Source organism: Daldinia loculata (assembly GCF_022478755.1).
Source record: "Daldinia loculata strain CBS 113971 unplaced genomic scaffold F4817scaffold_47, whole genome shotgun sequence".
Lineage (NCBI taxonomy): Eukaryota > Fungi > Ascomycota > Sordariomycetes > Xylariales > Hypoxylaceae > Daldinia > Daldinia loculata.
The window spans coordinates 188,137-211,640 of NW_026054901.1; the positions used below are offsets into that span (position 1 = coordinate 188,137).

Here is a 23,504-nt window from a genome sequence, read left to right on the forward strand (position 1 = left end):
ATTAAAGTTAACTGAGAAGACTACGTGCTTCGAAGCCGCCATAGTGTACGATATATTTACGAGGAATCGGGTTTAAATTAGAATCCACGCGATTTATTTGCTATTTAGGTAGTTCATGTAAAGACATGCGCATTGTGGAAAAAGAAAATCATCGCATTATATCATCCGTGAAGCCTCACGAGTACGGTAGAGCAAGCATTGAATCCCGGTGGTTCATGTCAAATGTGGAGAAATCACCGCAAATATAGTAGGCCTGGTGTGCCAGATGTCCGTAGATTTTGGTGGTCCTCCTATCGAGTATTTCAAAGTAACGCGGTGTCGAGCCAGATCAAGAGCAGAGTGTCAGTAGGAGCCAATCAATCGATCACCGTCGAATTTTCGGAGGATGTTGCTGTGGCGAATGGTAGGGAGGCTAGGCTTCGCCAGTGAAGCTGCTATCATTAGTATCATTGCCAGCGAGCTCATCAGCGTCCTTATTCTCAACATCAGCGTCCTTATTCTCAAGCCCCTCGTCATCTATCTCCATCTTGTCCTCGTCTTCTTCATCTTCCTCGTCCTCTTCGACCCTGGTAGAGCAGTATTTATCAGGAATAGAAGCATCCTTGCCCTCCGTATGGAGACTACGAATAGTCCCCTTCGCTTTCCATTTGAAATCCCATTCGATCAGAACACTTCGTACATCCTTCTGCAACTCAATCTTCTCCTTAAGTGCCTCCTCTATTTTATTATCAGGCAACATGGCGCTATTCAGAGCCGTCTTGATCTGATCTTCGACCTCTTCAATAGCGAACTTGGATATATCGATGAGGCTGGCGGGAAACAGGTCGAAATGTTCCTTGAGCTTATTTTTCGTGTTATCAAAGGCAGCATTGAACATCTGGGTGCCATTGTTCTTTGGGAATTTAGCTAGATGCTCCCGTCGCTTCAAAAAGGAGCCACTCCCTAGCAGTATAAGTTAGATATGCCTGATAAGTGAACTTCAGTCTCGACCTACCTGTAATCAGCTGAGCTTGCTGAAATACGGGGGTCCATTTCCCCTGGATTGAATCGATTATTTTCGGATGAACTTTGGACGCATTCTTTATAATGCCCTCCAGAGCCTGCTTCACCCTCTCTTTGACTTGCTCCTTTATGACGCGAAGATCAGGCATGATCTTCGCTAGGAGTGGTGAAAGTTCAGATATGACACTCTTTACACCAGCCTGCAATTGCTCTAGGAATGCATCCCATATGGTGTCGATAGAATCACAAGCAAGACGGCGAACTGCAGGGATTTCTTCGTGGAAGGCCCGATGCCAGTCAGCTACAATGGTCCTTAGCAAGACATCTGAACTAGTTTTGAAGTTAGCAACTCTGGAACATATGCAGACAGTGAAGAGACTCTTACACGTCTTGCATCCAGTGATAGTCGACGAGACCACTGGCCGACTTGCTTTTAAAACTACCCCCGTTCCTGACTATATTAGCTTGATATGTGGTCCAATGTATTTTGGATGTCCTTGCGGGTTTTTTGAACGCCCAGTTCTTTACGACCATATCGCATTCCTTTACACATTTGCCAATTGATACTTTCTTTTTCTCTAAGGGATTGCAGTTCTGAACAGACTCGTTGAGCTCCGTCCAATATGTCCCCAGCTCCTGTTATCACTCGATATTAGTACTGGTTATCAGGTAGTTGCCTAGAAATAAATGGGATGCTATTCGGTACCTTTTTTATACCGCCATGGAGCGATGGGAGTACTTCGTGCACCACCCATTCCGTATCGATCTGCAATCTGCTGTGATCCCATTCATTCTTCGACCAGGTTCGAATCGTATTGTAGAGACCATGGAGCTCGTGCAGGATTCTTTGCGCGTGGGCCTCGCGGTCTGGGGTGGTGGCCTCGCGGATCCATTGGAAGAGGTTAGGGATTCCTGAATAGCGCTCTTCCGGAAATCCAGCCACAAGCTCATTCTTCTCGCCCGAAATACACCCCCAAAATGCTCTAGAACTGAATGGGCAGACAGAAACTACATCATCGCGTATGTCCTTGTTTTCTTCGTCGTCGGGAATAATGGACGATCTCTTTCTTTGGAAATCGCGTTGTATACGGCTCTCGAGGAATGTGTTCCTATTCTTCACACATTGGAATATTATATGATTGGTGATCCCCTCTAACTCGCGCTCTGTTTTAGCGAGCCCTTCTTTAAGGTCCATGATATTATTTTCTGCTCGTAATTTCTTCGTTTGGAGTTGCGAGTCCTCGGAACTTTTCTTGAATACCCCTATAATATGCTATTAGTGAGATGCTACTAGAAAGGGTCGTGTTTTCGTACCACGGGGAGGTTTCGATTTCTTTGTGGCCGCCTTATTCAAGGCGGTTTTAGTACGCTTTAGTTCTTTTTCCGCTCTCGCCAGTTGACTTTCCTGGTCCTTCTTCGTCTTTTTTAAAGTCTTCTCTTCTTCAAGAAGCTGTTGCAATTCTGTGTCCAGTTTGGCCTCTCGACTTCTTAAAGCCGATTCACGCTCAATGTCGTCTATCTGCGAAATAGCGACGCAGCAGCTGCGCTTGTTGAATTTCCCGTCTAACGTCATGCATAATCCTTTATGATCCGACAGGAGCCTCATGGAAGTAGAGTTATCAGCTGCTCTAACGGCGGGCGACACAATAAGAGTAGCAGCAAGCTTATGGAAATAACCCTTGGCTACTGCAGCCCGGCTCTCCACCCAGTCACAAAGCCCGGGCAAATCTACCAGGACGACCCCGTTTCGGAGGATGTCAGATTTGACGAATATTTCCACCTCGTCGATGAGGGGCCAAGCCGCAAACTCTGAGCTTGACGTTGTGTGGTCTGCAGTTGTTGAATCTATGTATGGTTTAATCTGCTCTGAGACTTGGTCAAGGTTGTTGCCGTGAAACTTCTTCGTTGCTCCAAGAAGCTTAACGACGCCCGGGTTTAAACTAAGAAGCGTCTGAGTTGTCATATTTGCAACGCTCTCCTCCTCAAGGCCAAATACTGTCCGAATCATCTCAAAGGTAGGTGTTAGTCGGGCATCAATATCTTCAAGAGCATCTTCGTCATTAATTTCGCCGGTATTTGCCGCTTGAAGCTCATTCCTAGTCTTCAGATCTTGGAAGAAATCGTTTAGTTGCTTAACAAGCTTGGTCTTCGTGCGAAAAACGACGCAGGCTCTGTATTTCATCCAGGATCTATCGTCGTCGTTGTAGGATACTTTGCAAGGCACGGCCGTGGCAGCCTCCTGGCTATTGGTCGCCAAAAACCCTCTTAGCCCAAGGAGGGCGTTAAGAGCCGACGTCTTCCCGCTGCCGGTTGGCCCTGCGACGCCAACGAGGACTTTGAATTCCTTGTGAGTAGCAATAAGATTTTCTATAATAGCCGTTAGTATAGCATCTCCATAGAGCTATAAAATACCTACTGCATTTCTTGATCCATTTTTCGACGTCTGTCCACCCTAAAGAAGTTGAAACCAATGGGTCACTTGTACCGGAGTTGCTGAGGGAAGAGGATTCGAGCTTTTGAATAAGCTTCTCACATTGCAAGAGACCGAATTCAAGTGCTTCCTCTTTGATCTTAATTCGCTTCTGGTCGTCATAGTCTCCGCACGAGTTCCATGTGAAAATATCTGGTTCCAGTTGCTGCGCTGTTGCGTCAGTAGCAGCAACCGGCAGTTGTGCCTCTATTCCGTCGTCGGTGCCTATATTGGACATATTGCCCAGTAGGCGTGATCGCCGGTACGATAAGAGATCGTAGACTGGGCAGTAATCGTGATACTAGGATACTACGTGGGTGGGCTGTACAGTGAGGTGTGTTAGTAAGAACTGCTCAAGGAGGTGGAGATAAACGGATGTTAGGCTTCCCGCTCGAAGACGGCGGGGTGTATCTTCCACTGGTGTAAGGAATACGAGATCGTCAAACGTAATGGGATGTGCAATAGTGCTGGTAGTAAGGATGTCACGAGGGGGCTGGGAAGGATAGAAAAAACTACTTGCCGGGATTACTTACCGTAAGCGAGAAGTAAGGAAGCTGCTCGACGTCGTGTGTAAGGTGGCAAATGAGAAGGTTTTAGAAGAGTAGCCGCCTACACTGTGACTAGGATACTGAATACGGACGAGACCTAGAATAGAGAAAAATATATGTGGTAACAAGAGTAGTAGATGATTTGAGGACGGATGGACTGGTGGTGCTTGAGAGCTGTGAGATATCTCCAGTCTGTAGGAGCAAGACTATGTTGCGAAGGCTGTGTCTTGATGTAGATAAGGTACTTGGTGTGTTGTAAGGTGTTGAATCGTTTAGATAGTAGTTGGCAGGTAGAGGTAGGGAGAGGTAGGGAGAGATAGGTAGAAGTAGGTAGGGTTGTATATTCGATGTAGGATATTCACTTGGAGAAGGAAGTACGAGGAGGGAAGTTACGCCGGTTATGAACAAGCAAACAAGTATATTATGACGAGTATTCCTACTTTGGTACCTAAGCTACCTAGATATGTACCTAACCTATATATCTTAAAACAATGCTGCTATATATATCCTTAGAACGAGTAATAGGATCGCTGGTACTAACACGCTAAGAAGGCGCATCTGAAAGGTTATCATCGATTCAAGGACCGCCATCGACCCCTCACTTTCTATATATCTTATCCAAGTGTTACGCTCATCCCCTTCCGGGTCCGGGGAATGCTCCAAGCCGTTCTGCGCACAATAGTCGCAGAAATATACACCGCAACTGCTACCGTAAGAATACGTCGTGGTAGGCGAAATACTCTCTTGCACTTTAGTTATTCTCTCGATATCAATAACATGATCCTCACTACCTGAAATTTCAGCTAGCTGGTTCTTTACAGGAGTATCATTACTTAGCATAGGCTTAACGGTGGAATAGTTAATATTTTTTGAAGACCCCAGTAGAGGAGTCCGTTGAGTGTACAACATGAGAGCGAAGGAACTCGGTGGCTGATTTGATAAAAGGGGGTAAACGTAGCTACTGGCTTCCCGCGGGGGTCCAATTGCCCATGTAGCTTACATGAAAGCGAGAATATAGAATTGTTTCATTTCGTTACTAGGAAGTAGGCCTAACATAGTTCTTATGTTACATTTCCATAGCCACTCTTTACATTATCAATGACACCATCACTACAATGCAACTGATAATACCTTGTCTGAAAGATAAAGCCTGGGTGAGGTTTCTAAAGATGTCTTTGAGATTATTAGCAGATACAAAGAATTGTTCGCAAACCTTGAAAGGATACCACTGCCTTGTGATGAATGGCTATAACGGAACCAATAGCTATTCGCGGTGAGCTATTGCATTGAAATTATCAGCCTGTGCAGTACAAAGGTACCTAAACAATAGGCAATGTAAATCGAAGTAGCTTCGTAATATAGACACAATGATTGAAATCTGGCATGACACTTAATGTAGTCTCGAACTTACCTCCGTGAGGGAAGAACTTCCGTGCTGGGAGTATTAGGGCCCCGAGGGCTACATGGGTACGCCCCTATATCAACCTACGCTTCGAAATGCTAACCACATCCTACTAACGACGTTGAAAATTGACTTCCAGTACATAGTGCCAGCTTCTGATTATTGATCCTGGGAATGTAGAAACTTAAGGAAATATAGGTTCATAAAAAACTACATGTATTATTTAATAGGGGGAATACTAGGTACACATCTACCTAAAGACATTTACACCTCACAGCTCTATCCCCTGCATTAACCCAGAAACATACTCTCATCAATGTAATAAGTCCATATATTAATTCTAATTGCTTTACCACTTAAGACTGAAACCTCGAAAACCAAAACCTCTTGATAGCCCCCCACGCCTTATCATCATCTTTCTCCCGCTTCTCAGGATTCTTAATCGCCTCGTCAAAAGCACCATTCTGGTATTGGCCATTAAGCTCGGCCAGGAAATTATCAATACACGCAGGATTAGTCGGCCTCGGCCCACGCAATTCGCGGTCCAAGAACCGCCAGGCTAGATGCACAAGCTTAGTCTCCTCGGCCGGGTCGTCCTTGAACTCGCAGAAGTTCTTCAGGTAAGTAATCCAGTCTTCAAACCTCCTCCCGCTCGCTAGGTTGGCAGCTGTATAATAACACGAATCGCTACTTGTTAGGGGGTTAGTCTGCCGTTCTTCTTTTAGGAATGCCCTCACGGCTGGTTCGCTTTCAAGCTCGATGGGGGGGCTGTGCCCCTCAGCATCGCGATTCCTGCGGCTCTGTTGTCGCCAGTGTCGGTCGATGAGATATAAGCGCTGCCATACATTATCGCTAAGGTGTTTGATTTCCTCGAGCTCGTCCTGGTAAGTAGGATATTGATTAGCCGCGTCAGTACTGTCGGCGACAGTAGCATCAAGGGTGTGCTTGATGCCTTCTTTCGTGATCTTCCCTGCGCGACACTCCAACTTTAACATGAACTGCGACATTCTAGTTAGATTCCTCCGAGCGGTCGACAGTGCATAGGCGATCTGTCGCTCTTGGAACTCATCGTCAGTTAGTTTTTCTGGATCTTTGGATGGATTTTCTAATATTGTGATGGTGCTGTCTCTCCTATTTGCCGCTGCAGGCCGTATCGTTGTTGGGGTATCATCATTTCGTGCTTTGCTGCGGAATATCCAATCACGCTCGGGGATAGAACTATGAATCTCAGCGACTATTCGCTCATCTTCGCTATCATACAAATCGAAAAGCTCTGGACCTTCATCCCATACGCAGACATCGTCATCTTCATCCCCTCCTTCAGATAGGCAGTAGGCGTGATACGGAGTGGTATCGTAGACCGAAGCAATGCTGTAACCTCTACCCATATTGTGGACGTATTTAGTTTGAGATAGAATATAATTTAAAATAGTGCATAAAGCGTCAAAATCGTCAAAATTCTTTCTCTATTATGCGAATTCAAGTTTAATATGAACGCTTCCCTATTAAGCAAACCTTTATCTACTACTTAAGCCAAAGGCGCCTTTCATTACCCGATGTTAACAAAGCATATTCAGAAAGGCGAACATGTCTATTGTTGAATGCTTTTATTTTTTTCTTAAAGAAAAATGCGAATTTCACAGAATAAATCAATTTCCCGTTTTATCTCGTGTCCTATCTAGCGGTCCTTGTTTTAATTAGATCCTTGACAATAGAGACCTGTCGTGTCACGGAACGGCAGCTCTATGAGAATTCAATAATCCATCCGTCACCCTCCGATCCTCCGGTTGCATCACAACCGCCCCATAGTACGACACCCCGTCCATCAGCTGTTATATCGTATCCGAACGAACTTCGCGGACCAGGATGAACCTTACCCTGATGTGCTTTAAGGTCACCGGGGGGCTGTACTTCAACTTCAGCCCAGCTAGACGCGCCCGTATCGGCACCGAGCTTTGAGCGTATCTGATCTTTGATCTTAGCCGGCTTGATCGCCTCGTTCATGGTGGTAGTCGCTTTGACATCTAAATCACTAGATGGAAGTTGAAAGGTCCACAGATCGCTCCACTGCAGTAGATTTCCTTTCTCCGCTTCTCCTTGACGATCGCCGAAGAAATAGAGGAGATAGTTTCGACCGTATCCCGTTGTGATAGGTATTAACCCACCATGAGACCTCGGTCTAGGTCCTGGCGTTAAAGGGTTTGTGGGAAACGAGATAGTCTGCCAGGTTGAAGCCGGTTCAGTGTACGGTTGGATTTCTAGATGATGCACTTCACTACCAAGCGTATCAGAGCTAGAGATTGCATATACCGTGTGTCCCGAAATTGCTGCACTCGTGACGGCGGCCGGGGTATGCGGCAGCTGATTCCAAATTTCAGTAGAGCAATCGTAATGCCAAACGTCCGTTAGCGCTTCACCATTTGAATTTATCCCACCGATGAGGATGAGGTTGCCATCGTGAGCGAGTAAATGTGCTTCGCTTCTCGGAGGTGGCGTTCTCTCTGGATGGCTAGAAGGTTTAAGAGTACTCCATGTGAGTTTCTCGACATCGAATAACCATATTATAGGGCCTTCATCCAAGAGATTTCCGGCTTCATCGCAACCCCCGTAGATAGCGACGCGGTTATTTAACGCGCAAGCAGAATGCTTGGTTCGCGGCTTAGGCACGGGCCCGTCATTCTCTGCAGCAATGGCGGGCAATACTTGATACTCAGGTACAACAGAACTGGCGTTTGGCAGTGCTAAGAAGTGGATGTTATTGGCAAGTTTTCTTTGACTCGTCTGGCCTCCGAAAATATAAGCTTTGTCACCAACTACGGTGAGTGTATGATGAGATCTATTGAGTGAAGACCTTCTGCAAATTAGTATAATATGAACACGAGAAGATAAATCCCGTAGAAAGTGCACATACCTTGAGGCATCATCTGACGTAGATCCAATCTGTGAAAATGTTGCCTTCAGGGGCATAGTAGATTTTGCAACGGCATAACCAGCCGCTCCAGCATAGATGCTCGTGGAGACGGCTTGTTCTGCTGCCCAGATCCCAGCTGCGATTTCCGCCATTGTATTTCTTTGATATCTGTTTCTTAGATGATTGCTTTGTTTGGAGAGTTTTGGTTTAAGAATTCTTTTATTCTGAGTTAAATGTTCAATATGTGTTTGTAGGAAGACGATGACGTATTATCGATAGTACTTTGCCCATGTAAGTGACGCAATACATATTTATTATAATTGCTTATCATAGAAATCTGTCTAACCTAAAGCACCTAGCCTTAAAAGTTTAAAAGAGGTAAGTAGGTACCTATCAGCCCTACCAGTTCTTTTCTGCGATAAATATAAATATAGTATCACAAAAGCATCTTGTTGTAATTAGAGAATGGCAATGCGCTCCGAATATAAAGCACACATGATACCTGTGAAATGTAATGGGTAGAGGTACCTTAGGGTCGCAGGCATTCGATATAGATGATTGGGGGATCTTGACAAGCCTCGTACCTGCATAAGCGAAATCCATGGACCCGGAAAACTGCAGCTCAATAAAGCCCTGATCGGCATGTGGGTTATGTAGTAAAACATAATGGTAGGAACTGTACATACTAGGAAAAGATACATACCTTAGTAAATAGTAATTTTCACAATGTAAAACTGATAAGTGGACCGATAGATGCGCATTTTTCCAAGTTTCCCAGCTTCAAAACCGGTGTTGGCGTTACGAAAAACAAAGTTAATAAGCTCGCTCCGTTTACATAGGATCCAGGTATTCATCATCCGTAGGTACAGGCGGACGGGAACAAGGTTGCTCCGTCTTAGATAAGTATCACGTGGATACTCCACAGTACCTAATCCCTGTAAACGGCTTGAGGCGTTAAAGAAATGCAGAGGTACTTTTAAAAAGATACATGTATGTCGTTCGGGTTGCGATGACAGATTCGAGCTGAAAAGAGTCAAGAGTCAAGAGTTCTCGAAATGGGATCATCAGACGAAGAAAATGAACGTCTCGCGCATCCCAGCTTTTGGGATCAGCGTTATGCTCAAGCCGAAGGAGATCGACCAACTCATGAGTGGTTTAGGAATTTCGCTGAACTCGAGGCTTTTCTTGATCGGAGACTCTTTCAAACCCGTAGTCCCAACACAAATCCGCGAATTTTACATTTAGGGTCGGGAGATAGTGTATGTTTTCCCAGCGAATAAATAATCTTATTCGTATAAGAAACGATTAACATGGTTAACGTATCTCGCAGGACGTGCCGGTGGGGTTATGGGAAAGGGGGTACAAGAACCAGCTCTGTGTCGACTTTTCGACGGTCGTCGTGGATCTCATGTCTAAACGACACTCCAGTATGGAGGGTATCGAATGGAAGCATGGTGATGTCCGCCATTTGGATGACATCCCTGAAAAGTCCATAGATGTCGCCTTTGATAAGGGAACCTTAGACGCGATGATCCATGGTAGTCCCTGGAGTCCACCCGACGATGTTAAACAGAATACTGGTCAATACATCCGCGAGGTAGGTCTTAACTACTGACGTGCTGTTCTAAATATACGCAGTCGCTTTTATTTGTGTCTTAATCTATTCTGTATACAATTCATACAGGACGCCTACTGATACTATGCAGGTAAATCGAGTCCTCAAAGATGATGGGGCATTCCTTTACGTGACATACCGACAGCCGCATTTCATAACACCTCTACTGAATTGCGAAGGAACTAGCTGGGAGATCGAGATGGAGGTTCTCGGTGATGGTTCTGGTTTCGGCTATCACGGTTTTATCTTGACAAAGACGAAACCTTGAAGCGCATCTCATCAATTCTCCAAGATCTACGAAATGCAACCAAGGCTCAAAGTCACTACGCAATTATAGTAGTCACACACCCAAATATTTAAGAGAATATACCGAGGATGATGGTTTTTTCTCAACAACTTACGCCTGTCTCAAATTACGACGGGACAGTGGTATGTCTTAGTTCATGGAGATACCACGCAGTCATTACTCTGAAGTTCACAACACTTCCATAAGAGGTAGATAGCCAGCTCGTCGCCGGGCTCCAAAGTTTTAGACCATCGCTTTCTAATTATGAAAGCGTATGAGGCTAACCGGGATACGCCAGCCGCAGCTGCAAGACCTATTCGATGTTACAATCGTACCCCTTGTATAACGGGTAGATTATAGATCATGTGTGGTATCGGCTGTTTTCAAAAATTCCTCGTGTCCCTAGTAGGCCGAGTCCCTGTCATGTACGTCTTAGAAGTTGATTCTCCGTGGGTATACCCAAAAACATGCGCCTACCCGCCGCCGCACCTGCGGCTCCCCATCTTTATCTGTCTAACCCGAATTTTTGGACTGTTGAAGTAGCCAATAGCGCGCCGCTAAACCTCCGCAAATCACAACCGATCATCTCCCACCCGAGAACTCCTATGTCATGTACACATATATAGATACACATCTAGGGCTCGCCCCAGATTTCGTCAGCTATCTGCCTCACAAGCGATAGCTTCTTCTTCTCATCGTCAACTGTTAAGGGGTATCCAGTCTCGTGGGTGCTGAAACCGCACTGGGGGCTGATGGAGATTCTCTTCAGGGCTTCCTCACGGGTTTGGCTACTTCCCTTTGCTACGAAGTCCGCCGCCCTGTAGATGCGCTCCTTCGTCTCCTCCTTATCCTCTAGCTGTCTTAACTTTGTGCTGATGATACCAACCACGACGTTCTTGTCCTTAGGGAGGAACTGCAGAGGCTCAAAGCCGCCTGCTCGCTCAGTATCATACTCGAGGTAGAATGTGTTCACGTTCAGGTTCTCGAATAACTTCTTCGCAATTATATCGTACGCTCCCTCAGAAAAGTGCCTTCCGCCGATGAAGTTACCTCGGCACAGGTGGATACCTGAGTGGAAGTCTGCCGGTAAGCCGGCAAGGGAGTCGTTGTATAGCTTGATGTAGGCGTCAAGAAGGTCCTCCCATGTCCCAATGTTGTCCTTGTCCTCTTCCCAACCCTTTCGGAAGTCCTTGGAGCAGAAGTCTGTTTTCTTGTTAGCCATATGCCTGAAGAGTGTTGTAGAAACATTTTAAAGCAGACTTACAAGCCATGCCAGGGTCGTCAAATTGGACATTTCGTAGCCCGGCCTTGTATAACGTTTCTAATTCGGCATGGTAAACCTTGGCGACGTCTGCAAAGTACTCGGCGTCGTTGGCATAGGCTTCTTTGGTATAGGCCTGGCCCTGCTTGTACCTCATGTGGAACCAGGACGGTGCAATCATAGTGAGCTTAATGTTGCCCCATTCGCTCTTCGGAACGAATGCCTGGACCTCCTGAAGTTCAGACAAATTGGACACCGCCTTGGCAGGGTTGTGCGACAGCTTGCTTCCAGCAATAACGGACTCTCCGGGCATAACCTTCCTGCCTGTCTCGATCAGACTAACAACATCCGGGTGATACAACCGGAACATGCTAGCGTCGGCATCTTGGAGGCGGATGGTACCCTCGATCTCATCCCAAAAGAGACCCCAGAACCGGGTGCGGTTGTATTCGCCCGAGTTGACAGCCTTCAGGCCTAAGTCCTGCTGCAGCTTAACTACATCGCCAATGGCCTTCTTCTCCACTGCCGGTAGCCCTGCCTCCTCTTCCGAGACACCCTTGTCCCGGATGGTTTCACGCACATTTAGCAGCTCTTCGGGTCGCAGTAGCGAACCTAAGTGCTCGGCACGGAACGGAGGGGCCATTTTGAAATAATAAAAGTGTAGGGTATCTAATGTTTCGGCGTTTTGATCTCCTTACTCCGGATTTCTAATGGTGAATTTATTACGTAAATAGAAGAGACGTGAGAAACAGACTGACTTGACCGGCACATGGGCGACGAGAAGACTCAAATATAATTACTACTTTAATTCACTCACCAAGAGGGTCGGTTACAAAACTCCTTTTATATAAAGCTGAAAGGGAAATTTTCAAAAATCCTCTAAAGTAAGCAGGCGTCTCCGATCCTTAGTTCATAGTTGGTATAATAATCCTCCCAAGAATCCCTAGTGCGGGATGAGGTGCGGGGAAGAACGTGAGATCGTGTGGCGTAGCCTATGCCTCTGGTGCAACAGACCAACCGAAAATGCAGACCAAGCAGAGCGGAGACCGAACCGGCCGAAGCCATGAAAAGGGTGAACTAGCTAAAAGCGTTCTGGTAGGACAGGAGCGTCGGGTTTATCGAGGGATTCGTAACCGTTGGACCCAAACTAATATATTAGTCGGGACCTAACTTCTCGTGTAAGCCAAGTTGATCCGGCGGTCAACGGCAGTTGAATATTGAGAAATTGTGGGATTTATATTCAACTACGTAAAAACCCTTACTATTACGATTAAAAAGGGGTTGATAGGCAAGAGATGTGGGAATAGTTGCAGCTTTATCATAGTGTTACATCACAGGATGTCATAAATCGGGGGTCCACGTGACCGCCTAATTAATGCAAGCCAACGGGTTTAACAACACACTAAATGCATCATAAGTCCGATGACAATTCAAGGGGAAAGACAATAAAATAGGTTAGGCTAAGAAACCATTCGAAAATAATAAAATAGTTCCTACACTTGAGAAGAATAGATGGGAACCAGAGGATTAAGAGAGTACGATATAATGAAGGATTGCAAAACTAAGAGATGACAATGACAATGAGAATTGCCCTCAAGTACGTAGGGAAATTGATCCAATAACAACACACTAGATTAACTAGTTAATAGTAAACAGGATGGCTTCACATTATGGACATATACACGAAGAAATCGAGGATCTGGGTAGCAAAAGCACATTAGCACACAATGATAATTTCTCAACGATAAATAGATAGGCATATATTCACTGGCAAAGCACAACACGCAATAGCACAAACAATAATAGTCAACGACCTAGATTTCTAAATCTACAAGCTGTCATGAACATGAATGGTATATACCAAAGCTATGATAACACGCCTAACGCTTGCTTTCCAATGAAACATTACATATTAGAAGACCTCTCCCCCTATTCTAACTACATCCTTATTTATATATCACTTCATCCCTTATAGCAGAGCGAAGAAAGCACCGGCGACGGCGAGAGCGATACCGCTGCCAACCTTGGCGGCACCGGCAGTGGGGATGGGAGTCTCACCCGGAATGGTGGGGTAGCCAGAAGAACCCGGGTTAACGGGGCTGGCGCTGGGCACATAGGTGCTCAAAGTCTGGGGAGACGTAGGAGCAGCGGGGATAGTGCTGTTGGAACCACCGCCGATGGGGCCAGTGGGATAAGGAGGCACAACAGTCGGGGTGGCGGGGCCAGAAGGCGAGCCACCGGTAGGGAAAGCCGGGCCAGAAGGCGAGCCACCGGTAGGGAAAGCAGGGCCAGATGGTGAACCACCGGTAGGGAAAGCAGGGCCACCAGGAACGCTGCTGGGGGTACCAACAGGGAGAGTGTTGGAGTTACCACCGGGAGGGTAGGTTCCAGAGGGCTTGCCACCGGGGACGGTAACGAAGCTAGCAGGGTAGCTGGCAGAAGCAGTACCAGCGGGACCGCTCTGAGAAGGACCAGCAGGGCCGGTGACAGAGGGGATACCAGCGGGCTTCGAGACAGAGGGAGCTCCGGCAGGGTAGCTAGTGGAAGGGCTGCCAGCGGGGGTGGTGCTGGGAACGGCCTTGACACCGGTTGGGTAAGGAGCAGTAGGGATGTTGGTGGGGGGAGTGAAAGTCGAGGCCTCGGAGCAAGGGACGAGAGTCACGATAGTCTTGGTGAAGGTCACAGGAGTGGCAGGCTTGCTGTGAGTGGGCTTCGGCGGGGGGGCAGTGATAGCACCAGTCTGAGTAGCGGGGCACACGGTCGTGTAGACGGTAGTGTGGATGACAGTAGCAGTGGTAGCGTAACCAGCAGGGCAGTTAGGCACGGAAGCAGCACACTGAGTGATGGTGAAAGTCTGCACGTTGGTGACGGTAGAAGTGATGGAGCCACCAGTAGGGATAGGAGCCGAGATAGAAGCCGAGACAGGAGCCGTGGCAGAAGTAACAGAGATGACGCCAGAGCCAGTGCCAATGGGATAACCAGGGGCGGTAGCAGTAGCGGACTCAGAGCCGGAACCGGTGGCAGATCCAGAACCAGAAGCACTGGCGGATCCGGAACCAGTGGCGCTGGCAGATCCGGGGCCGGAGACAGTAGCAGAGCCAGAGCCGCTGGCGGAACCAGAGCCGGTAGCAGAAGCAGATCCGGAGGCGGAACCAGATCCAGTAGCAGAGGCAGATCCGGAAGCGGAAGCGGAAGCGGAAGCAGAGCCGGAGCCAGTAGCAGTGATAGAGCCAGAGTTAGATCCGGACTCAGAAGCAGAGGCAGAGCCAGTGACAGAGGCGGAAATCGAGGTAGCGGTAAGAGTCGGGACCGACAGAGTGTACGAGGGGTGCTCGCAGATGGTTGTCGTAGGGTAGCTGAGGAGAGCAGTGGAGATGGTAGGAGCAAGGTGGATGGAAAGAAGGTCCTCAACAGACACATCAAGCTCCACAGCAGCACCAACGTTCAGGCCATACGACTCCTTGGAGAGAGGGCACGAAGGAGTAGCGCAGAAGAAACCGACGTACTCAAGCAAGTTGGCGAAGACGGCAACCTCGAGACCGGCACCGATCTCAGGGAGGTCAAGGATAGGGATGATGTCGTCAACGTCGACTTCGGCAGCAACACCAAGTTCGACACGGAGACGGAGATCAGCCAATAGCCTGGTGCAGCCGATTCGGACCTCAATGGGTAGGACCTGGACGGACAATCCAGAGAAAGCAGCATCCAGGATCTTTCCGGCCAAGATATCGGTCACAATCGTAGCATCCTCCACAAGCTTCAGGTCGATACCAGCGGACAGGTCGATGGCGGTCTCAACACCGATGATAAGGTCAAGGGAGATGAGGGCATCAACCTTAAGACCAGGGAGGGGGAGAGAGATAGGGGCGGGAGGGGTGAACAGGTTGACAGCAATGACGGCGGCAGCACCGATACTGACGTCGAGGTCGAGCTTGGCCTCGATGCCCTGGAGGGACAGGCTGAGGGCGGGGACAACATTGTCCAGAGAGATGCTGGCGTTGATGTTACCCTTGACGAAGCAAGTGTCACAAACAATCTCAACCTCAACATCGGCACCAACACCGACTAGAGGGGGAACGGCCACACCGGCGACAACACCGGCGACGAGAGTGGTACCGCTCAAGTCCACGCCCAAATCAACGTTAGCAGAGATAGGCTGGCTCAGGTCCTTGGAAAGGTCGAGGAGATGGCGCTCAGAGACCGGGGCAGTGGCACTGGCGAGGGCCGCCATGGCCACGGCCGCGGAGCCGTGGGTAGAGAAACGCATTTTTCTTTATCAAACTTCGCAAAAAACAGCAACTGCTTAAAGAATGGACTGGAATAGTAAATATTCCAAAAAAGAATGATTACGCCGGAAGCACAAAAGAGTGACTATCTTGGCCGAAGCTTGATGGGAATGAAAGAGGAAAGAGAGGCATTGTAAGAGACGGCATAGGCTCTCTTTTCTATGCCTTCGTCTGAAATTAGCATCAACACATTGGCCAAGGGGAGTACGTGGCGTGGGCTTCCATCGCCACCCGGCCACCCGTGATTTGGCAGTACTAGGCGATGCAATGAATTCGGAGTATTTCTTCGCCTAGCAGCATGGCGGTCAGTACTATGGGCCTAATTCAGATCGTCAAGTTCTGCCCTAAGTGACCGGCGTCCCAATGGCGAGGCTCACCTGAATCCTCTCACCTCCTTTCAGTATCTTCACTTGTGGAGCTTCCAGGCCTGTCGACAGGGGTTTTTTCTTTTCTATATCCTGGTAATGTTCGCTAGTTTGTGGGGTTATGAGCGGATACATACGCACGGGCGCCTAGTATTAAGATACCAAGAAAAAGAGGAAGGGGGCTGAGTGGCAGATTGGGAAAAGGAGAACATACGTCTACCTTAGGTACATACTAACGAGTATTACTGATCTGATTGGACATGCAAAAAGTACATTAGTATATCACAAGTTTGAACGCGTCTAAAATGAAAGATATCGCGTGTCACTATTAGCTAAGAAATATAACGTCCTACGTATAGTGTATAGCTCGCAGTAATATAAAGTCCGTTAATATTTAGACGCTTATACGCATAAGTACCTAAGGTACATGGTTTGATTAATGTTTTCAAGCCACTGAAGATTATGTTGATCCTCTCTGCCGAACGTTTCTGTGCGTCGGGATGACGTTTACCTACTCGCATCGCTTTTCGGTTCCTATACTATGAGGTACGTACTATGTATGTGGCATCGACCAGCTAAAAAGCCTAACTTCTTGTGTACTTCTATTTGCTACTATAATTATACGCGTATAGCATGTATCGTGAAGCTAGAGCAGTAAGCTTTAGGAGTGTTGGCAGGCCTTTAAAATGATGATCGGCACATTTTAGCTTGGCAACCCAGGGCCCTGCATGGCTAATTAAGGGGCAGAGGGTGACTAGTCAGGAACAGAATGCAGTCACTATCACAACGACACCACACCGTATACTACATAGGTAAATGATTTATTTGGAAGTGGAAGTAGAAAAGAAGGCTTCCAATAGCATTTGAGCAGCCTTATTTCGGATATCAGCTTGCGGAATAAGAACCGCGAATCGTCGATGTTTAACGGTTAAGCTTACTGCTCCTAGTTAGCACTACGTTGAAATCTATATTACTACGCTACAGACTCTTCATTCTAGTACTATATTATATTGGTTCAATAAATCCAAGTCTCGACCTTCACATCCAACTCGCGAAATCTTACATATTCCGTTATATAGAATAAAAGGTGTCTTTGCATATGTAGGTATGTACTTAGCCTAGCTTCCTTGCACGAATAGACGAAGTTGCCGAGATCTGATAGATCGAAATTAAGATATATATTAATAAAACGTGGATATCGAGATGGTCGAATTCGTACCCTAGCTAATAGCTGTGGTAATAATCTCCCGTTCATCTGATGTTGACTTTAGTGTTAGTGTCCATGCGCTCTCCTCGCACGGATTCCCCCACAGTAAATATTTCTTTCTTTTATGACGAGTCACGTCGAGGCATGTCAGTTTAACTCGAGGGTGTGCGTCACTCCGAATCTCTCTTTAATGTTGCTGCTAGGATGAAAAGCTGGGTACCTAGGTAGTTAGTGGAAATCGATTTCACGATTTTGGAGATTGAGAGCAACACGCATAGGAATGAATTCAATTACATGATCACTACTACATATGCATGACAATTCATCTTATTATGCAGAGTCTACTTTAGCTATCTTTGAACGCATCGATCTATAGTGACACAACTTCCCTTGAGATTCTTACATGATGTAGTATGTCAGCTACTGCATCTCGACCGGCTGCATGTTGAAATTAGCTGTCCTCTCTCCGGTCTGCCCTATCGTACATGTATGTATACTCTAAAAAGAGATCGGATCCATCCGCTGTAGTCCCATATGCCAGGTACTAGATGTATATGCATGTACCCTTCCCTTAAGGAAGAAACCGGTTGATATATCTCGGCTACTGTGTAAGCTCTTCCAATCTGAAATGCTACCATCCGTCCGGCACATCAGCCCAAAGCCATCTTACCAAATTTAAATCCGTAGCGACGACTTGACGGTCTCGACGGTCTAGAACTCTCCAATTTTTGGGTCTCCAACGTCGTACATTCGTATTCATTTCTCAGATGGAACATCTAAGTGACGAGCTGTGCAGCCGCATTGCAACATCATCTCCATAGATCTTAAATCCCAAATTGGATCCTAGCTCTCTCAACCCGTAACGCGCCCTGTTGACAAAAGCAAATTTTTTCAATATACTAACTAGTACTATAGTAAAGAATCGTCAGATTTCCTCATAATTTCTTGTTCCTTTACTTTGTACAGGGATGATTGCGAATGCCGAGCGTCCCGAGAACTCATGTTGCTGTTTGTTGCTATTTGTGTAAGTCGGGTTTTAGCAGGACTTCAGCATCTAGGTACATAAGACTACGAAGTAGCTCTTCCATTACAAACGCCCGCAAAAGCGGCCAATGCCGTAGATACTATATCACTCTTTAATTTCTAGACTTTTTTAAATGAAAAAAAGAAGAAGAAAAAAGTCCGGTAAAGCAAAGACTTAGCACGCAGTGGCGCAGTGCACATAGTGTTTACTTCTAGATCTAATTACTTAATTAGCCCAAAGACGTGGCGAGCAACAGTGTAAGTTCCATTCAGTAGGTCGGCGGGTTTCTTTAGGGCTTCGGGTCCGATGCATTCAACTAGCGAAGTCCGCTTCTGCAGACGGCCTCTTCCGTTGTGGATTCTGGCTGCGTGGCGGCCCCTCTTGTCTCTTGGCCTCTATCGGACTCGTACTACTGTGGACGGCTAACTGAGTAGAGAGGCTGGAGAAAGGCTGCCTATGGTACCAATAATTTCAATACAGACAATCTCCAACAGCCACGGGAATAAACGGACAACACGGCTCTTTCAACCCTCAAGGGCACTGCTAAATTCGGACGAGTATCCTAAATTTAATGAAATGCTAGCTACCAACGATTTGATATGCTTGCAATTTTATGTCTTGCGAATACCTACAGCATTACCCCTTTGACGTGCTTTTTCCAAGCCATCCCCGATTCGTCCTCCCAGAACAATAGTAACTTCGACAGCATTTCCCATATTCGACTAGTCTAGGCCAACGGCGCAGCTCTCACGTTCTAGACTTTCACCCCTGGTGAGCACACACGACAGCTTCCCCTGCTCGCAAGGCGAGTGAGTTGTCGTAGGCTCCGTAACCCGATTTGACAAGCTCGCCTCGCTACCAGCCTCATCGTCGTGCTCGAGAACATAACCCACAGCTTCTAAGCCTCTGTACGGACCCCTTAATACCTCACTGCAAGCGGACACTGCGTGTTGATAGAGGCTTTGGTTTGTAATAGGTCATGCACCGCCTACATACTCAGCATACTTTGGTTCTCGTGAAGTATCGCTTACAACTTCTAAACCTTACCCAGACTCGACGGTGACCCCTTTACTATGGAAATAGAATGCTACCACGGTTAATATCCCCGGATCTTACGATTCGCGTGTGTTTTCATGCATATAAGCTTATAATAGTCTCAAGCCTAACCGTTCTAAGTCAATAAGAAAGGTCTAGTTCTACTGCGTCACATATATAGGCACGAAATGGAAATGAAAATAACTCAGGGGTTAAGAATTTGCCAAAGGAAATAGAGACGTCGAAACCAACGCTACACTGTTATTCGGAGAGGGTAGATAATCTCATTATGCCTATGAACTTGCGATCTATCATCCGTAAACTCGGTAGCAAATGTGATCTGATCTATCTCGTCTGTCTAAATTGCATCGGTCGATGCCTAGCTTTATCCTCTCACATAGAGAGCACAATAACGCGACTCGCGTTTGGGGGTTCAGTAGAAGTGCTAGAACCCGTGCTCATATCCTCTAAATGTAACTGCAAACCCGATGAAATTCCTCCAAAGTCGTGCTGTAAATCACAATGCCCTTGCGTAAATGCTATGACCAATGTCCATTCCTTTCACTTAATCTGGATTGGATGAAAAGGATCATTTCCTACCGCTTGAACTGCATCGATGCAAATGTCAGGACTGTGAACATCTTCGCTCATGGCATCTATGGCCATAGCATCTGGCTCCGAGTCGTCAATGGTAAGTGGCTCGCTACCTTGCTGATGTAAATATCGCCCCCCTAGATATTGTACGCTATCGTTCCGGTCGATTGCTAGCCCTCCGAGATATTCGACCTCGCTATCATCAGCAGGTTCTTCCATCTGTCCTCGCATATCATCATCGTTGCCACTATCGCTGTCCTCAGACTCCGAGAGTTCACCATCAGCATACACTCGATCCTGCTGCTCCAGCCACCTGCGGAGATGCTTGTAAAGCGTTCGGACTACAAGGGGTGGGAAAGCATTACCGATTTGCCGCTTCTGCTCTGGTTGCTGGAAGTTGTAGTCCACCGGAAACCCTTGTAGTACTGCGTATTCTCGAAGTGTGAAGTCACGCTTCCCACTGTAGTGATAGTTTCCTACGCCACCACCGCAGGTAATAGTACGGGCAAGCGGTGCATCAGGATTCCACCGGTTAAGTTTTAGCTCTTTGAGCTTGCGGGTGCTATGGAGGGGGTCGTAGAGTGACGCATCCCGGGGAATCTTTTTTAGAATTTGCCTCACTGTCTTGTAAGGTTTGGTCCCCTGGTCAGGATTTGGATCCTTGGAATGCGTTGCTGGTGGAAATGGTGGTAGCTCTTCACCTGGACAAGAGCCGAATATGATAAGCCGCTGTCGCTGCGAGGCAGCCCCCCATTGAAGCAAGTTAGCTACTCTCCATCGGACGGAATAGCCGTACCGAGTGAACCCGTGGATCAGAGCATTAAAGTAATATTCAAATCTCGAGTGGAGGATGCCATAAGTTTGTTCTACCGTAAAAATTCGTGGACGAAAGACCTTAACCAGTTCATGACAGGCAAACAGGATTGCGATATTCGCCTCATCGCCTGCGCCGGGAGTAGTGTGAGCCGGCGACCAATACTGACACGGTGGTGATAGGTGAAGCACGTCAATATGGTTAGTAGAAGCTTGCTTTGACATGATGAAGTTATACATATCATCTTCGTGTAATTCTGCTTCTCTAAATTCTTCACGGTAAGTATTGCAGGCCCCTTTTGCATAATCACAAGCCACCGTGATATGAAAGCCAGCAGTCCTAGCACCACATGATGTCCCTCCGGCTCCACAGAACATGTCGCCAAATGTATATTGCTGCCCTGGCTTCCTCGGAATCCATTCATCGGGCAATTCACCAGATTGGTCCTCAGGGTCATCAATATCTACCATCATCCGCGAGTCATTTGTCTGCCCCGGGACGAACGAACCGCCGCGAACTATTCCGCCGCGCCACTTGTTTGTCAAACAGGAGCTAGGGGTGCGGTATCTTTCCTTCGGCACCTCCTCGTAGGTCATACGCGATACCTCGAATTCGATAGGAGGCTTGCCATTGCACCGCTTCATAGCATCGCTCCAGATGGTTCTGCACTTCCAACGGCATATGAGGACTCCTCTCTCTTCTATCTCGTGAGTATCCTTATAGATTCCGTTAGGAAACCGGTGTTCGGGAAAGTCCTTGTTAGTGATGAGAAAGTTCCGAACCCCTCTAACCTTGTTCAAAGGTATCTCAATCGCCGCTTGTTCCTCGTCAGGTCGGTGGTCGTCTTGGTCGATCTCAAGCATAAAGATAAGTTCATTCCGGAGTCGCGGTAGTTGACCCCTTAAGTTTCTCGCGCGCGTTAGAGGGAGCCCTCGGAGGACGATGTCATCCCCAGTGAGGATAATATACTGGATAAGCAGGAATGATGCTTGTCGTAGCGCTGGAACTGCTTCCATCTCAACGAGAACACCACGCTTTAGTACTTGGTTCTCGTAGTCATGTCTCTTTAGCCGCTGACCCGGGACTATTGTTGGGTTGCGCTTTGCGGGTTTCTCTCGAGGTCTTCGTGGTGCTCTTGCTGCAGCTACAGGCTCAGGCACGGTTAGATCAATCACCTCGATCACCTGAGCAATATCCTCTGCCAAGGCCTCGTCATCTTCGGGCTGGTCAGCTTCGCCATCGTTAACAGTGTTACGACCAACGTGTGATGGCATTTCTCGAAAGCGACGTTCAATACCAGCTTGAATGCTGTCTCGTGGGCGCTCTTCCTCCGACTCTCCCCGTGGACTAAGCCGGCGGCTTCCCCCAGAGCCGTGCAGCGAATCAATATCCGGATCCATGGTCATTTAAGTGTCAACTATGATCATAATGTCAGTGGCTTAATTCGTCTGAATCTGGTGAGTACTTGGTAGTGTAGTGTCAAGCTCAATGGACCAGAATAAGTGGGATAGATGACAGAATAGTGAGAGGGCTAACTTGCCTACCACTTATGGTTTGGATGGCAGGACGAGATTGTTGATTTGGTAGTAAAAGCGGATGTCAACGTTGGTAAGACGGTATGAAGAGGGGAAGAAGGATCAAATAAGTCGTGGCTATATCGGCGAGGGAAGGCATAGCACTAACACGATAGGTTAAGGTAGATGGTAGGTATGGAGAGTAGGCATAGAGAGGCTATAGCGGCGGAGGGTCGTATTCATACCGTAGAACGTGTTTTCATTACCTTTTGAGGAGGAATAGTGATGTTTATGAAGACAAGAAGAGGGAGGCTGTTGTGACTGGAGCCTATATCCGTTTGGCTCTGGTGCTTTCTAGCCAGGCCAGGATGAGGTGAAACAGTAGAATCAGTTAGAGTAGAGGTATCTAGTAGGGTGAAAGGGCAAGATAAGGAGAGGTTGCCTCGGCAAGTAGGCGCCTATCTAGCCTGTACTAAGGGCCGCTCTTGAAAATACTATGAAGGATCGGCTAGGAAGGCATGTAGTAGCAGTTCAAGGGCAGTTGAATTAGCAATAATAGCTAAAGTCAGAAGGAAGGCATATGATGTCCTTCGCCGACTTTGGAAGGAACGTGGATAGAATCGATTGGTATTTTAGACCGTATATCTAAGCAAGATGTATTTGCACCAATCATAGCCGATGATATAGAATGAACAGGAAACTACGGTTGAAGATTAGAAAAAAGTGGATGTGGGCAGATTCACGCACTCGGAATATCATGGAGTAGAGTTAGAAGTTGAACCAGGAGAATAAAATACGATATAGAAGGACCATGTGTAAGTAGAAGTAGCCATAAAAATTGGGAGAGCTATGCTGTCTTACAACAGTTTGAATATGGAAATAGTACTAATTATTTCATTATTAAAATTTAATATTATAGCTATTTCTTTAAGTGGTGAAGAGTTGTGAATTAGGCACGGGGATACTTTTAGAAAAAAGTAAACCGTTATTGTATTGGTTTTTGCAATAACATTTATTATCTATCATAAAACATGAAAGTGCAACTTTAGGCAGCAATTCATTTATCTGCGATAAGAAGCCGGCTCTTCCATTGTAGAAAATATTCTTGTTTAAAAATGTTCATTTGGCAGGATTTCTTTGGGCTTATATTTATTTTCTTGGAAATGGTTT

At 46.9% G+C, this 23,504-nt stretch overlaps 7 protein-coding genes across 7 annotated transcripts; 1 reads left to right on the top strand and 6 right to left on the bottom strand.

Moving 5' to 3' along the window:
* Positions 1-412: 412 nt before the first annotated feature.
* On the bottom strand, positions 413-3,710 carry F4817DRAFT_367344 (uncharacterized protein; the record flags this gene model as incomplete). The annotated part of the gene is made up of 6 exons (XM_049307106.1): positions 413-942; positions 995-1,332; positions 1,388-1,638; positions 1,709-2,265; positions 2,317-3,369; positions 3,419-3,710. 6 exons carry the CDS (start codon positions 3,708-3,710, stop codon positions 413-415), a joined length of 3,021 nt encoding a protein of 1,006 aa, XP_049156451.1.
* Positions 3,711-5,778: 2,068 nt separating this feature from the next.
* Positions 5,779-6,810, bottom strand: F4817DRAFT_367345 (uncharacterized protein; the record flags this gene model as incomplete). The annotated part of the gene is made up of 1 exon (XM_049307107.1): positions 5,779-6,810. The coding sequence occupies one exon, from the start codon at positions 6,808-6,810 to the stop codon at positions 5,779-5,781; it is 1,032 nt and encodes a 343-aa protein (XP_049156452.1).
* A 242-nt stretch (positions 6,811-7,052) lies between these two features.
* F4817DRAFT_346104 (uncharacterized protein) lies at positions 7,053-8,598 on the bottom strand. Its single transcript, XM_049304345.1, has 2 exons — positions 8,334-8,598; positions 7,053-8,273 (listed from the first exon to the last, which is right to left on the bottom strand). Exons 1-2 carry the CDS (start codon positions 8,483-8,485, stop codon positions 7,166-7,168), a joined length of 1,260 nt encoding a protein of 419 aa, XP_049156453.1. The 5' UTR covers positions 8,486-8,598; the 3' UTR covers positions 7,053-7,165.
* Positions 8,599-9,290: 692 nt separating this feature from the next.
* F4817DRAFT_205109 (S-adenosyl-L-methionine-dependent methyltransferase) lies at positions 9,291-10,407 on the top strand. Its single transcript, XM_049298629.1, has 3 exons — positions 9,291-9,592; positions 9,664-9,930; positions 10,040-10,407. Exons 1-3 carry the CDS (start codon positions 9,389-9,391, stop codon positions 10,214-10,216), a joined length of 648 nt encoding a protein of 215 aa, XP_049156454.1. The 5' UTR covers positions 9,291-9,388; the 3' UTR covers positions 10,217-10,407.
* Positions 10,408-10,822: 415 nt separating this feature from the next.
* F4817DRAFT_205124 (UROD/MetE-like protein) lies at positions 10,823-12,256 on the bottom strand. Its single transcript, XM_049298630.1, has 2 exons — positions 11,499-12,256; positions 10,823-11,437 (listed from the first exon to the last, which is right to left on the bottom strand). Exons 1-2 carry the CDS (start codon positions 12,136-12,138, stop codon positions 10,869-10,871), a joined length of 1,209 nt encoding a protein of 402 aa, XP_049156455.1. The 5' UTR covers positions 12,139-12,256; the 3' UTR covers positions 10,823-10,868.
* A 600-nt stretch (positions 12,257-12,856) lies between these two features.
* Positions 12,857-15,943, bottom strand: F4817DRAFT_205104 (uncharacterized protein). Its single transcript, XM_049298628.1, has one exon. The coding sequence runs from the start codon at positions 15,760-15,762 to the stop codon at positions 13,465-13,467; it is 2,298 nt and encodes a 765-aa protein (XP_049156456.1). The 5' UTR covers positions 15,763-15,943; the 3' UTR covers positions 12,857-13,464.
* A 4,000-nt stretch (positions 15,944-19,943) lies between these two features.
* On the bottom strand, positions 19,944-22,220 carry F4817DRAFT_367346 (S-adenosyl-L-methionine-dependent methyltransferase; the record flags this gene model as incomplete). Its single annotated transcript, XM_049307108.1, has 1 exon — positions 19,944-22,220. The coding sequence occupies one exon, from the start codon at positions 22,218-22,220 to the stop codon at positions 19,974-19,976; it is 2,247 nt and encodes a 748-aa protein (XP_049156457.1). The 3' UTR covers positions 19,944-19,973.
* Between the last annotated feature and the right edge of the window lie 1,284 nt (positions 22,221-23,504).